This window comes from Salvelinus fontinalis, chromosome 13, assembly GCF_029448725.1.
Source record: "Salvelinus fontinalis isolate EN_2023a chromosome 13, ASM2944872v1, whole genome shotgun sequence".
NCBI classification, from domain to species: domain Eukaryota; kingdom Metazoa; phylum Chordata; class Actinopteri; order Salmoniformes; family Salmonidae; genus Salvelinus; species Salvelinus fontinalis.
Window position 1 is genome coordinate 33,455,268 of NC_074677.1, and position 15,662 is coordinate 33,470,929.

General features: G+C 42.1%; 1 protein-coding gene across 1 annotated transcript; it reads right to left on the reverse strand.

Annotated features, from left to right (window-relative positions):
- Window positions 1–8,311: 8,311 nt before the first annotated feature.
- Window positions 8,312–12,318, reverse strand: LOC129868455 (olfactory receptor 5AC1-like). Its single transcript, XM_055942462.1, has 2 exons — window positions 12,066–12,318; window positions 8,312–9,310 (listed from the first exon to the last, which is right to left on the reverse strand). Exon 2 carries the CDS (start codon window positions 9,291–9,293, stop codon window positions 8,349–8,351), a length of 945 nt encoding a protein of 314 aa, XP_055798437.1. The 5' UTR covers window positions 9,294–9,310; window positions 12,066–12,318; the 3' UTR covers window positions 8,312–8,348.
- Window positions 12,319–15,662: the final 3,344 nt, after the last annotated feature.

The window sequence follows — 15,662 nt, forward strand, 5'->3', positions numbered from 1 at the left end:
CTCTGTACTTTGCTCCAATCATCTTTCCTTCGATCCAAACTAGTCTCCCTGTTGTCATGACGTTGGCCTGTGGGTAAGGTTTATGACCCCCCCCCCATAAATACCTTTCTCCCCTCTCTCTCTTGACTCTACTGAAGGACTCTTGAATAGCCTTTGTTAAACATAAGAGAGTCTGGGAACATCAAACAAGTGGGGGAAAGGAACCATATTTCGGTAATAGAACCAGTTGAAAATATACGTTGGTACTTAATGAATATGATGTCAGATCGGGACATTATGTCATCTGAGACATCATCTCAGACATCATCTCAGTCATAATGTCATCTGAGACATTATGACTGATGACAGGACGACATAAACTGTATCTGGGAAAGTCTACACATTCTAGTTATCAGATTCACATGGAATTATAGTGCAATTTAAATGTTTATAGATGACACTATTTGTGAAAAGATTAAATGTAAATTTAGCTTCCAAATGAGAGATTTGGGTTTTCATAAAGTTAGAGCTCTGCTCAATCAGTGGCCCGCCCCTGTGAAGAGACATGGGTTATAAACTATGAAACACACCCTTCTCTCCCTCCACTATATAAGCCCTTGATGAAAATGTAACTATCTGTTCCGAGGACGATAGGACGATGGTCCATACATTGAAAAGAACTAACATGTCAACTACAGAACTAAGGTATAAACTTTGAACTCTTATTCACTAAATAAGTGAGACATCCTAGCCGTTGAGTTAGCAACAGCAGCTGTAAACGTGGGCTAGGAAAGGACGGACGACCTATTCCGTCTACCACACAACGACAGTACTACAACGTATACAATTTACCACCAGTGACATTCTTCCGAGGACAGGAAGATCTCTGTTGGCCAACACGGCCAGCATCTACGACCAACCTACCGAAGCGCAGCTCGGTGGTATTTATTGCATTTTCCTTTTCCAAATGGGCGGAAATTTAGAATGCATGATACTGTGTTTACAATAGCAGAGCTTATTCCTTTGTTCCTCAGTTTTCCCGCTCTTTCACTCAAACCCAACCCCCTTTCCTTTGTGTAACCAGAAATTATGTCGGCTCCGTCCACCAGGGACGTTTTCTGTATGACATCATTTGCATTCTGTGTATATGTAATTCTGTGTGATTAGTTAGGTATTTAGTAAATAAACAATTAAACCCAATTTTGTATTGCTGATTCAACTTGTTAGCCAGGGTTCGTGAAGAATTTGCAACTTTCAGATGAGACTGAAATAAGGTGACGATTAATATTGATGCTATTGATGTAAAATATGACTTGGTCTTTAAGAGTTTATTCGGGAGATAACCGCTCTATAAACACTCTTTCGTGGTGCCACGAATTTCTAGTTAATTACATTTACATGATTAGCTCAATCAGGTAATATTAATCACAGAGAAAGGATTTTATAGAATAGCATGTCATATCACTTAATCCGGCATAGCCAAAGACACGACACTGTCAATGGTGTGCGTACTGGTAGCGAAGTCAGGTGCAGGAGAGCAGAGGGTTGTGAACAGGCGCACACTTTATTGAGTCAGGAGAAACCAACAGAAGGACGCAACTGTGTCAAAACCTCCAGCCAATTGGCAAAAGTGCAAAAGCGCGCAAACAGTCACAAAATGTATGTTTAAAAAATAAACATACCTCGTGAACAACACGGAATATAAGAACACCAGTCAAGAAAGCACAGGGGCGGAGTTTCTGTGGCGTGCCCGAGCGCTGAGAGAGCACGGCTCCTATCCCAGCCTCAGATGCATCCACCTCCACTATGAACGCCAAAGAGGGATCCGGATGGGCCAGCATGGGAACCGAGGTAAACAGAGCTCTTAGGTGCCCAAAAGCCCTGTCCGCCTCAACCGACCACTGCAGACGTACAGGACCCCCCCTTCAGCAGTGAGGTAATGGGAGCAGCCACTTGGCCAAAACCCCGGATAAATCTATGGTAGTAATTGGCAAACCCTAAAAAACGCTGCACCTCCTTTACCATGGTGGGAGTCTGCCAATTACGCACGGCTGAAATGCTGTCACTCTCCATCTCCACCCCTGATGTGGAAATGCGATACCCTAGGAAGGAGATGGCCTGCTGAAAGAACAGGCATTTCTCAGCCTTGACGTACAGGTACCCTGCGCACCAAGGACACATGCTCGGCGCGTGTAGCGGAGTATATCAGAATGTCATCGATATACACCACTACACCCTGCCCGTGCAGGTCCCTGAAAATCTCGTCTACAAAGGATTGGAAGACTGATGGAGTATTCATCAACCCGTACGGCATGACGAGGTACTCATAATGCCCTGAGGTGGTACTAAACGCCATCTTCCACTCGTCTCCCTCCCGGAGACGCACCAGGTTGTACGTGCTCCTGAGATCCAGTTTAGTGAAGAAGCGCCCCCATGCATTGACTCAATCGCCGTGGCGATAAGAGGTAGCGGGTAACGCTTCGAACACACCGACTGCATCATTGCATCACTGCTGCATAACATTTTGCGCAGCTAGGCAACTATACTGATGCAGGTATCTTTTGCAGATGGTCGCATGCGGTTGGACACATGGAGGAGAGAATCATTTTCGCAGTATCCTCAAAACCGTGTCTTTTGGACACAACTGCTGACAGCTACAGGGACATAAACACAAAAAATACCCCTTGGAGACAAGTGTCCACAATAGTAGGATTTGCAGGTCAGTTTAGTAGTGAGCTTGTGCTAGATGTGGCTAGTTAACGTTAACTAACAGTAGGTGACATGTTCATGATAGCTATCTAATAACTATAGTTATGCTAGGTAATGGTTTGGCTTATCATGTTCATGTCTATGTAGAAGAAGACTGTAGGAGGAAGTGAAGGGGACTCAGGGACAGGTATCAGAGAGAGAGAAGGGCAAAGAAAGAGAATAAGAGGTCTGGGTCAGCAGCTTCAGGCCAGCAGCCTTGGCGTTTCTGCCACATTCTTTCTTTTCTGGATCCGTTTATTGTGCCTATGGCAACGAGTGGCAATTTTACAGCCAGACCCTCTACTACGTCATCCACAAGTGTTGTCACCACCGGTGCATCAAGACCCTCAACATCATCTACAAGTGCGACCATTGCCTCCACCGGTGCAGCGAGACCCTCTACAACGTCTACATCATCCACGAGTATGACCACCACTGGTGCAGCCATGGAAGATGATGAAATGGAGGAAGCACCTCTGGATCTAGGACCACCTGAGATTATTATGAACTTCACAGAAGTGACCACTGAGGACCTCGTTGAACAGGATGTGGCCGTGGAGAGAAACAGGGAGAGAAACGAAGAGGAACAACGTCACACCAGGTGTCATCGGAGGTACCAGCCCCCAGAGCCACTCAACTAATTTCAGCAGATTCTCCTCCAAGCCGTCGAGAGGGATGCAGCCCAACCTGATGCTCACAGGAAGGAGGATGAGGAGACACTCTTTGCCATGAGCCTGGTGCCAACACTGAAGAGGCTGCCTCAGCAAAGAAAAGCAGCAGTCAAGGTTAAAATGTATCAGCTGCTTTTCAAAGCCGAGTTCAATGGTACGTTTTTTCTCTCTCCACATCACAGGTAGTGTCATAAGTGTTGCGACAGTGAAGTAAAGTAGGTCATTTTTACAGTATACTCATGTAGGCTAATTGATATTTCAGATCAAAGTATTAATATGAGGCAAATGTATAGCTGTTGTTTCTAGGTTAGATAATATCCCAAAACAAGTTTACTGTCTAAATATTTGCCTGTCATATTCATCTTTATCTCTGAAATACAAATTCCATGAGTAAACAGCAAGTAATACCAACTTTACCGCACTGTTCCAATATGTATGCCTCTAACTACACTATATAAGCAGTATTTAGTTTAAATAAATTTCACCTTTTATGGTGTTCCAGAGATGGAGTCAATTTAGCCGAGCAGCTCACAGGAAGGACAGGAAGAGGAGTTGTCTGGTTGTTGTTTTGGCCTCCCTCATTGTACCTTTCTTTTCACACACGTCAGTTCCGTCTAAATTCAGTCAATTCATAAAGTCATTTGTTTATAAAGTCTTAGGATAGGGTTAGGGTTAGGGTTAGGGTTATCCAATTTTGTAACACAACAAAATGTGGAAAAAGTCAATGGGTATGAATACTGTATACAGTGGGGCAAAAAAGTATTTAGTCAGCCACCAAATGTGCAAGTTCTCCCACTTAAAAAGACGAGAGAGGCCTGTAAATTTCATCATAGGTACACTTCAACTATGACAGACAAAAACATTTTTAAAAATCCAGAAAATCACATTGTTGGATTTTTTATGAATTTATTTGCAAATTATGGTGGAAAATAAGTATTTGGTCAATAACAAAAGTTTATCTCAATACTTTGTTATATACCCTTTGTTGGCAATGACACAGGTCAAACATTTTCTGTAAGTCATTACAAGGTTATTACACACTGTTGCTGGTATTTTGGCCCATTCCTCCATGCAGATCTCCTCTAGAGCAGTGATGTTTTGGGGCTGTTGCTAGGCAACACGGACTTTCAACTCCCTCCGAAGATTTTCTATGGGGTTGAGACCTGGAGACTGGCTAGGCCACTCCAGGACCTTGAAATGCTTCTTACGAAGCCACTCCTTCGTTGCCCAGGCGGTGTGTTTGGGGTCATTGTCATGCTGAAAGACCCAGCCACGTTTCATCTTCAATGCCCTTGCTGATGGAAGGAGGTTTTCACTCAAAATCTCACGATACATGGCCCCATTCATTCTTTCCTTTATACGGATCAGTCGTCCTGGTCCCTTTGCAGAAAAACAGCTCCAAAGCATGATGTTTCCACCCCCATGCTTCACAGTAGGTATGGTGTTCTTTGGATGTAACTCAGCATTCTTTGTCCTCCAAACACGGCGAGTTGAGTTTTTACCAAAAAGTTATATTTTGGTTTCATCTGACCATATGACATTCTCCCAATCTTCTTCTGGATCATCCAAATGCTCTCTAGCAAACTTCAGACGGGCCTGGACATGTACTGGCTTAAGCAGGGGGACACATCTGGCACTGCAGGATTTGAGTCCCTGGCGGCGTAGTGTGTTACTGATGGTAGGCTTTGTTACTTTGGTCCCAGCTCTCTGCAGGTCATTCACTAGGTCCCCCTGTGTGGTTCTGGGATTTTTGCTCACCGTTCTTGTGATCATTTTGACCCCACGGGGTGAGATCTTGCGTGGAGACCCAGATCGAGGGAGATTATCAGTGATCTTGTATGTCTTCCATTTCCTAATAATTGCTCCCACAGTTGATTTCTTCAAACCATGCTGCTTACCTATTGCAGATTCAGTCTTCCCAGCCTGGTGCAGGTCTACAATTTTGTTTCTGGTGTCCTTTGACAGCTCTTTGGTCTTGGCCATAGTGGAGTTTGGAGTGTGACTGTTTGAGGTTGTGGACAGGTGTCTTTTATACTGATAACAAGTTAAAACAGGTGCCATTAACTTCTTCTGGCTGCAAGCCCGACGTCGGTACACTTATGACAACAGCCAGCTCAAGTGCAGGGCGCGAAATTCAAAATATATATTTTTTTAATATTTAACTTTCACACATTAACAAGTCCAATACAGCAAATGAAAGGTACACATCTTGTGAATCCAGCCAACATGTCCGATTTTTAAAATGTTTTACAGCGAAAACAGCACGTATATTTATGTTAGCTCACCACCAAATATAAAAAAGGACAGACATTTTTCACAGCACAGGTAGCATGCACAAAGCCAACCTAACTAACCAAGAACCAACCAAACTAACCAACAAACAACTTCATCAGATGACAGTCTTATAACATGTTATACAATAAATCTATGTTTTGTTTGAAAAATGTGCATATTTCAGGTATAAATCATAGTTTACATTGCAGCTACAATCAGAAATTGCACCGAAAGCAGCCATAATAGTTACAGACACCAACGTCAAATACCTAATTACTCATCATAAAAATAAAAAAATTAAATACATAGTGTACACCAAATGAAAGACAGGCATCTTGTGATTCCAGCCAATATTTCCGATTTATTAAGTGTTTTACAGCGAAAACACAATATAGCGTTATATTAGCTTACCACAGTAGCCAGAAAGACAAGCCATTTCCCAGCAGTAAAAGTTAGCGATCGTAACAAACCAGTAAAAGATATATAATTTTTGACTAACCTTGATATTCTTCATCAGATGACAGTCCTATAACATCAGGTTATACATACACTTATGTTTTGTTCGAAAATGTGCATATTTAGAGCTGAAATCAGTGGTTATACATGTTGCTATCGTAGCTACTTTTTCCACAACGTCTAAACAGCAACGATATTTTTCTGACACTTTTTCTGACACACATATTCTGACCAAATAGCTATTCATAAACATAACAAAAAAATACATGTTGTATAGGAAATGATAGATCCATTAGTTCTTAATGAAATCGCAGTGTTAGAATTCTAAAAAATAACTTCATTACGATATGCAGCTTCGGTATAGCTGAGTACCCAAACGTTGGGCGTCGGCGACTAGTTCACATGTACGACAGATATATGAAATAGCATCATAAAATATTTCTTACTTTTGCTGATCTTCCATCGGAATGTTGGACAAGGTGTCCTTTGTCAAGAACAATCGTTGTTTGGATTTAGAACGTCCATTTTCCCTCTCGATTTAGCAAGCACACTAGCCAAGTGGCGCGAATCTCTCCATGTCAACAAAGAGAACGGAACACGGCAAAACTCCCGAAAAAATTTCAAGAATCTGATGAAACTATATTGAAAAAACATACTTTACGATGAGATGGTCACATGTATCAAATAAAATCAAAGCCGGAGATATTAGTCGCCTATAACGGCAGCTAAACAGAAGGCAAATCCAGGTACCTCCTCGCGCTCTCCAGAAAACAAGAAATGGGGGACACGTCATACAAAGAGCTTGTATTCCACTTCAGACCAAGATAAACACTAAATGTCTTCTCTCACCGCCTCTTGACATCCAGGGGAAGGTCTATGAAGTGCACGTATACTCTTACGTATCATGCCCATTTATAGGCAGGAAGTAGAACAGAGCCTCGATTTCAGACTTTCCACTTCCTGGTCAGGAAGTTTGTGCCAAATGAGTTCTGTTTGACTCACAGATATAATTCAAACGGTTTTAGAAACTAGAGAGTGTTTTCTATCCAATAGTAATAATAATATGCATATTGTACGAGCAAGAATTGAGTACGAGGCCGTTTGAAATGGGCACCTTTAATCTGGCTACTCAATACTGCCCCTTCAGCCCAAACAGGTTAATACAGGTAATGAGTGGAGGACAGAGGAGCCTCTTAAAGAAGGTCTGTGAGGGCCAGAAATCTTGCTTGTTTGTAGGTGACCAAATACTTATTTTCCACCATAATTTGCAAATAAATTCATTAAAAATCCTACAATGTGATTTTCTGGATTTCTTTTTCTCATTTTGAAGTTGAAGTTGAAGTTAACCTATGATGAAAATTACAGGCCTCTCTCATCTTTTTAAGTGGGAGAACTTGCACATTGGGTGGCCGACTATCACAAAGGGTTGGTGGCTGACTAAATACTGTTTTGCCCCACTGTACACAGAGAGAGAGAGAGAGAGAGAGAGAGAGCACTGGAGGAGTGGTGGCAGGTTAGGGGTTCCAGGATGAGAAGTAGAGGGCGTGGCAGGAGCAGATGTAACACCCCTGCTGTTTCTGGCCCCACACCCACACCGTGTGAAGATTAGTGTCTTTTCTGTAGGGAAGCAAATTTTCCATCATGTAGAACCTTCCTGGAAGTGTGTAAACTGAAAATGTTTTATTACCATATCATTTTTGTATGTTCTCTATAGATAAGTACTTTAAAATGTATCAATTGACCAATTCGGCACATTTGCGCAGACTTGTTACAACATTTTCTGATGTATTGCAACGCTTCACTGGATCAGTCTGAAACTTTGCACATACACTGCTGACATCTAGTGGCCAAAATCTAAATTGTGCCTAAACTGAACATTTTTATTATGGCCTTTCTCTTGCATTTCAAAAATGATGGAACAAAAAATGTAAAGAAATCTTGTTTTTTTGTTTGTATTATCTTTTACCAGATCTAATGTGTGATATTCTCCTACATTAATTTATATTTCCACAAACTTCAAAGTGTTTCCTTTCAAATGGTATCAAGAATATGCATATCCTTGCTTCAGGTCCTGAGCTACAGGCAGTTAGATTTGGGTATGTCATTTTAGGCGAAAATTGAAAAAAAAGTGATCCTTATTAACATTGTTCCTGGTTTACAAAGACAGCATTACAATTGGGGCATTTCAATTTTATTCACCTTTACACATTAAAAAGTATATTACAATCGAAGAGACACAATCTTGGACTGGAACATATTCTTTCCCACTTTGTAAATCTCTTTGGACTGCAGCCCATAGATAATTGGGTTCAGACAAGGAGCAACCAGAGGAAATATAATGGACGCCATTTTCCTGTGGTTTGACCACTGTGGGTACCGATGAAGAAAGACAATGATGAAACCTGTCATCAGCATAATGAGGTATACAGCCAGGTGTGTGAAACAGGTGTGCAGAGCTTTGCTGTTCAGCGACTTGCTCTTACTCCTCACACACACCATGGCGATTCTAATGTATGTCAGAGCCACACTCCCCATGGAGGTGATGAAGAAGATAGTGGTGAAAAATAGTCCATAAATGTTATTTATAAGCACACTCTCACAGGAGAGCTTGAATAATGAAGCGTTGTCGCAGAAAGGGTTGAAAATGTTTGACCGGCAGCGTGATAAGCGGACAGAGAGACCTATAAGGACCGCCACAAAGAGAAAGGCCACACCCCAGGCAAACACACACAGTTTTACCAGCATTGTGTTGTTCATGATGGTGGCGTATCGCAAAGGGTTGCAGATGGCCATATACCTGTCAAAAGCCATGATAATTAGTATTGTATGTCCGGTCGTAGCAAACATGTGACCGCAGAAGGCTTGTATGGCACACTCAACATAGGTAATATATCTTTCTGCACTTGCTTTGAAAATATCACTCAGCACTCGAGGTATGAAGGTGGTGATACTGAGAGCATCGTTGAAAGACATGTTGCAAAGGAGGATGTACATGGGCTGGTGCAGGCTCCTCTCCATGCAGATGAGCACTGTGAGGCCGATGTTGGCCACCATTGTGAAGATGTAGATGACAAGGAGGATGATGAAGGCAGGGTAGGAGGACTGGTGGGTGACGTTTAACCCTTCTAGGAGGAGAACATGCTCATTGTATGTATGGTTCTCCATCTGAGGGGCGGAGAGACCTGAAAGAGAGAAGATAATTAATAGAAAAACACATAAGATACAGTTCCAATCAATCAAAAAAGTAATGATAGTATAATCAAATCCCGACACTGCCACAAATTTAATGTGAAATTTAAAGAAAATTGAAATGGCTAATGAAAAATGTGTATACATAGACGCCACTCACTTAATTTAGTGAACGGCCCCTGCTACATAAACATACAGGCTATGTTCTACATCTCATACCATTGACAGAGAGATTGAGAAGTTATTCACTAGATTCCTCTGTGTCCAGTTCACCCTATCTGAAACACCAGCCAGAAAAAGTAACACCACCACCTTTTATTAGGTAAGGGGTGGTATCTCTAATGCTGGGGTATGTACCGTCGGTTCGGTCACAGTACTCTGTGGGGAAACCGTTGCCAAGCAACAGGCTCTAAGTTTGTCTCATCTCTCAGGTTCAGTAACTCACCTACAGTCTATAACCCTAACCCGCCAGGGTTCAACATTGACACTCTGGCCCAGTGCCAGTATACACTGCATTCGGAAAGTATTCAAACCCTTTAGATTTTTCCACATTTTGTTAGGTTACAGCCTTATTCTAAAATGTATTACATTGTTTTTTCCCCTGATCAATCTGCACGCATTACCCCATAATGACAAAGCAAAAACAGGTTTAGAAATTTTTGCTAATTTATACAAATAACACAACTGAAATATTACATTTACAGTACTTTGTTGAAACACCTTTGGCAGCAATTACAGCCTCAAGTCTTCTTAGGTACGACGCTACAAGCTTGGCACACCTGTATTTGGGGAGTTTCTCCCATTCTTCTCTGCAGATCCTCTCAAGCTCTGTCAGGTTGGATGGGGAGAGTATAGCCGGCATCAATTGTCCCGGAACTTTATCACACTTTGCACAGTGAGTACAAGGAGTTGGCACAGGACGTACTGGGCTGTGAAGGCGTACTGGAGACTTGGTGCGCAGAGCTGGCACAGATGGTGCTGGGCTGAAAAGGCACATTTCAATGGGCTTGTGCTGAAGCATACTCCTTTCCACAACCTCTCTCCGGTATCTCTCATTACCTTCTTCTATCGACTCCCACACAGGCTCTGGCTCACTCCCCGGTTCCGTCGACAACCCCATGTGCCTCCCCCCAAAAAATACATTTGGGCTTCCTTTTGGGCTTTCTCTGTGGCCGCGAACCCTGGCGTCGTCGCTGTCCTCCCTTCTCTCCTTGCGTCTCCCGCCAAGGAAGGCGATCCTGTCCTACCAGGATTTCCTCCCAAGTCCAGGATCCCTTCCCGTCCAGAATCTCCTCCCAAGTCCATGTTACCCTCTCCTCCTGGGCACGCTGCTTGGTCCTGTTGTGGTGGGATATTCTGTCACGCTCGTCGTACGAACTGGAAGCATACTCGGACCAACGTGCAGCGTGATCTGGGTTCCACATCTTTATTTAGTGAAACGCACAAAACAATAAAGCAAGAACGAAACATGATAACAATGGAGTGCTGACATATAACTACCCATAAACAATATCCCACAAAACACAGGTGGAAAAAATGCTACTTAAATATGATCCCCAATTAGAGACAACGATTACCAGCTGCCTCTAATTGGGAATCATACAAATCACCAACATAGAAAAAATAAAACTTGAACCCCACATAGAAAATATAAACTAGACTAACCCCCCAGTCACGCCCTGACCTACTCCACCATAGAAAATAAGGACTCTCTATGGTCAGGACGTGACAACAATGCATACTGGGTTTCACGTAATCGTCTGTCGGACTAATGATGTTATAACAAAATGAGGTGAGTAAGGGTTCACTCATTTTTTGAGAACTTCCGGAAGTGAACGATGGTAGACGACACACCCCCTTCAACATGCATACTATAAATAGACCAAACTCATCTAGTCTCCTCTTATTATCTTTGCTTTCTGTGAAAAAACAAACATCGTCGGATTACTTTCTATTCCTAGAAAGTGTTTTACTCAATTATTTCAATCAATGGTGAGCTCACACATGATGGGATTAATTATACATAGTAATTGCTATTAGCTAATTCATATTGTAGTTTATGTCAGCCGAGAGTTAGAAAAATATGACCGCTTGTGTTACCTCAATCTTTCCTCAGTTAGCGCTATGACAAATGTAGCCTACATTTTTCTGATTTGGATGATTGTGTTATGTTGTAGCTACTTCTGTGAATGTCTGAACATTGCATCAAAAAATAAACTAATCACATTCTGGACATAACTTTGTAAGGACTGTGTTTGTGCAAAATATTTCTGAAAAAACAGCTGGCCAGCTCAAATGCTGATTGTTGCGTCATACCGAAACTGATCGAAAGCTACAGGGTCCACTGTAGAATGATCACACCCGTGTGTGTTGGTACGTGTGTTGGTACGTGTGAAAAGGTTAAATAGAAAACTAGAGTGAATATTTAAACCTCTGTATGAATAGAACACTGGTGTAGAGGAGGAATTTGTGATGTGGGTTACTCGAGATAAAGTAACATAATATTGAGTATAATGGGTTACTAGAAATCTGATGAAGTAACAATAGAAAAAAAATATATATATACAACTTGCACACCCTCACGTAGATGTACGTAAGTGGTGTAAAAAGTATTCTGAGAAATGTTCAGGGTGGTCCCTTTATGGATCATTTGATAAAGATAAGGTTATTAAAAAGCATTGTACGGTACTTGACTTACCCCTAACCAATAAAACTATAAACAATTTTTATTTTATAAAATGTATTTACCCTTTTTCTCCCCAATTGGTAGTAGTTACAGTCTTGTCTCATCGCTGCAACTCCCGTACCGACTCGGGAGAGACGAAGGTCGAGAGCCATGCGTCCTCCGAAACACAACCCAACCAAGCCGCACTGCTTCTTGACACAGCGCGCCTCCAACCCGGAAGCCAGCCGCACCAATGTGTCGGAGGAAACACCGTAACCCTGGTGACCTGGTCAGTGTGCACTGCGCCCGGCCCGCCACAGGAGTTACCAGTGCACTATGAGACAAGGATATCCCTGCCGGCCAAACCCTCCCTAACCCAGACGACGCTGGGCCAATTGCACTTCGCCTCATGGTCCTCCCGGTCGCGGCTAGCTGCGACAGAGCCTGGGCTCGAACTCAGAATCTCTGGTGGCACAGCTAGCACTGCGATACAGTTCCTTAGACCACTGCACCACCCAGGAGGCCAACCTAAACTTACTAGTTAAAAGGGAACTGCGTAAACTAGTCAAATGTGAACACCATGTTAACGAGTGTTCCATACTGTAATTTACTATTCTAACAATAGGTGCAATGCTGGGTATGGATGATTGACAGGGGTGTCCTGTACAGATGAGCAATGCCAGTGGAACTCGGGGACGCAGCGGAATTTCACTCACAAAAGGTTGAGCGGGATCTGTTTTAAAGTTTACAAACCAAATGGCGAGTTCTCTGACAGCACCCCAGCTGCTTCTCCATCTCTACCTCCAACTCCTGTGTACCACTCCCACAACGCACTTAAGAAGAGTTTGGAAGGGGCCAATATTCTGCACGAGTGCATCAAAGCTAAACCAGTCATCAAGTTCCAACAGCAGCCACACAGCTACAGCAGCCTAATTGTAACGGCTCTCCTCCTCTTTGTCTGAAGAGGAGAAGCATGGGTCAGACCAATAAGCAGCGAGGTATGTTGACATAATGAATTTATTGAAAAGACGAAGACTGACACGAACTATACTTGACTTTTACAAAATAACAAACAAACAACGTAGACAGACCTGATCATGGAACTTACATAAAACACGCAGAACTCACGAACAGGCAAAACGAACGAGACAGTACCGTGTGGTGCAATAAACACAGACACAGCGACAATCACCCACAAACAAACAGTGAGAACAACCTACCTTAATATGACTCTCAATCAGAGGAAATGCCAAACACCTGCCTCTAATTGAGAGCCATACCAGGCAACCCTTTAACCCAACATAGAAACACAACACATAGAAATGCCCACCCAGCTCACGTCCTGACCAACAAAACAAAGCTATACAAAAGGAAAACAAGGTCAGGAACGTGACACTAATGGTTTACATGGCATACCTCATCCCCATACAGTATTTATTTATTTATCTTGCTCCTTTGCACCCCAGTATCTCTACTTGCACATTCATCTTCTGCACATCTACCATTCCAGTGTTTAATTGCTATATTGTAATTACTTCGCCACCATGGCCTATTTATTGCCTTAACTCCCTTATCTTACCTCATTTGCACTCACTGTATATAGACTTTCTTTTCTTTTCTTCTACTGTATTATTGACTATGTTTTGTTTATTTCATGTGTAACTATGTGTTGTTGTATGTGTCGAATTGCTATGCTTTATCTTGGCCAGGTCGCAGTTGCAAATGAGAACTTGTTCTCAACTAGCCTACCTGGTTAAATAAAGGTGAAATAAAATAACAATTAAAAACAACATAGAGAATAAAAGCTCTCTATAGTCAGGGAGTGACAGTATGTTCAATGTCCACGGACATCTGAGTCAGACAGGGCTCACTGGGACAGTGTTTGTTTACATTTACAGTGTTTGCAGTGTTTAAACATTGGAGTAAAACAAGCTTATATTTTGGCTTCTGGTGGAGCTCATGGAGCTTATATATCATTAATTTCTAAGTCCAAAAATGTATGTAGAAACTGCGGATCCCAGCTTTAATAACTGAAACCACATTGTGTCTGGATTTGCAAATACATATCAGAAATGTCTGTGTGTACAGTATGTCAAATACATATCAGAAATGTCTGTGTGTACAGTATGTCAAATACATATCAGAAATGTCTGTGTATGCAACTCTGTGTGTTTCTTACTATGCTTGTTGTTTGAAGCAGGGTAGGGGTCAATTTAAATTAAGTTCACTCAACTCAGGAAGAGATTTTAATTTAAAAAAGGAAAAACTTGAAATAATAGATTCCCTTTTCAGTCTATTGAGAAGTAGATTATGGAGTGATATTAATGCCAACAGAAATTTGAATTTCAGTTTACTTGATTGGTTATATCTGAATTAACTCTAACCATGTGTAGGCATATTGGTGTGCAAGAGTGACTCTGCTGTTTCATCACACATCTTTGTTTGTTTGTCAGTGTTGCAACTTTTTGCTGCAGTAGAGAGGCCATGTCTGACTAATGAGTACCCCAATCACAGTCACAAAGCCACTAATCACACCATGTAACACCAGGGGGTTAATGATGCCTCTATAGGGACACAGCCTCAAGAAAATATTCTGAGTATGTAACATCTAGCACTCTGAATCAGGTGATTCAATCTTTGGTTCTATGAGACTTAGAGTACTGTCCAGTCATATGGTCATCTGCAGCAAAACAATATACAAAAAGCTCCAACTCACTCAAAACAGGGCGGCCAGATTGGCTCTTCATTCTTCTATGAATGTCAACCAAATGCATCATAATCTCTTATGGCTTCCTGTTGAAAACATTTTACAATCCAGTCTTTGGGTTTTCATTAGAAATGCTATATTTTTCAAGGAAACATAGTATTTTTCAGACCAATAAGTGTATACGAGCAAAAAACATAACCATTAAATCAAACAGGCAAATTCTGGGCATCTGATACCCCCCAGGCCAAGGACAAATCTCCTCAAATCTACAATTTTATACAGAACGATCACTGAATGGAATTCTTTACCAACTCAAAAGTAAATCCACCTTCAAGAAAACAATAAGAGAACATCTAATGTGATCGACCGTATGACTGGACAGATTCTGAGAGCATTTACTGAACTTTAAATTACCTGTCAAGTATTTTAATTTTAATTGTTTGAAAGTTTTTTTTAGTTCTGTGTTGGATCCCAGGAAAAAGTATAATTAATCCCCTCCATATAGTCAGTAGTGACAGCACTGTGCAGAGACTCAGTCAATGTCCAGTCAATTAGACTAACAAACTAAAGTTTTACTTCACAAATTGACTGCACTGTACCAATTTAGGAACTATGGTTGATGTGGTCAGTGTGAGTGTGTGTGCTTCTGTATGTATGTGTGAAGGAGGTGGTGTGTGTGGTTTTGCAGGCAGTGAGCAGTCCCTTTGGCCTCAGAGGTGTTGCAGATGGCCCAGAGATAATTGAATTAGAGGAGGTGAAGTGATGCACCCTGGGATGACCCTCCAGGGCTTGGGACAGGGAATAGATTGGCCCCTCTGGACGGACTGTTCAGTTTGGCCTGTCCCTCTCCCCCTCTCTCATTGTTCCCCTGCACACACCCCTTTCTCGCCCTCTCTCAGCCTGGATATCCACTGGACACTTCTGCAGGGTTATACAGCATACTAATGAGGACACAGACAATAGTGTCACACAG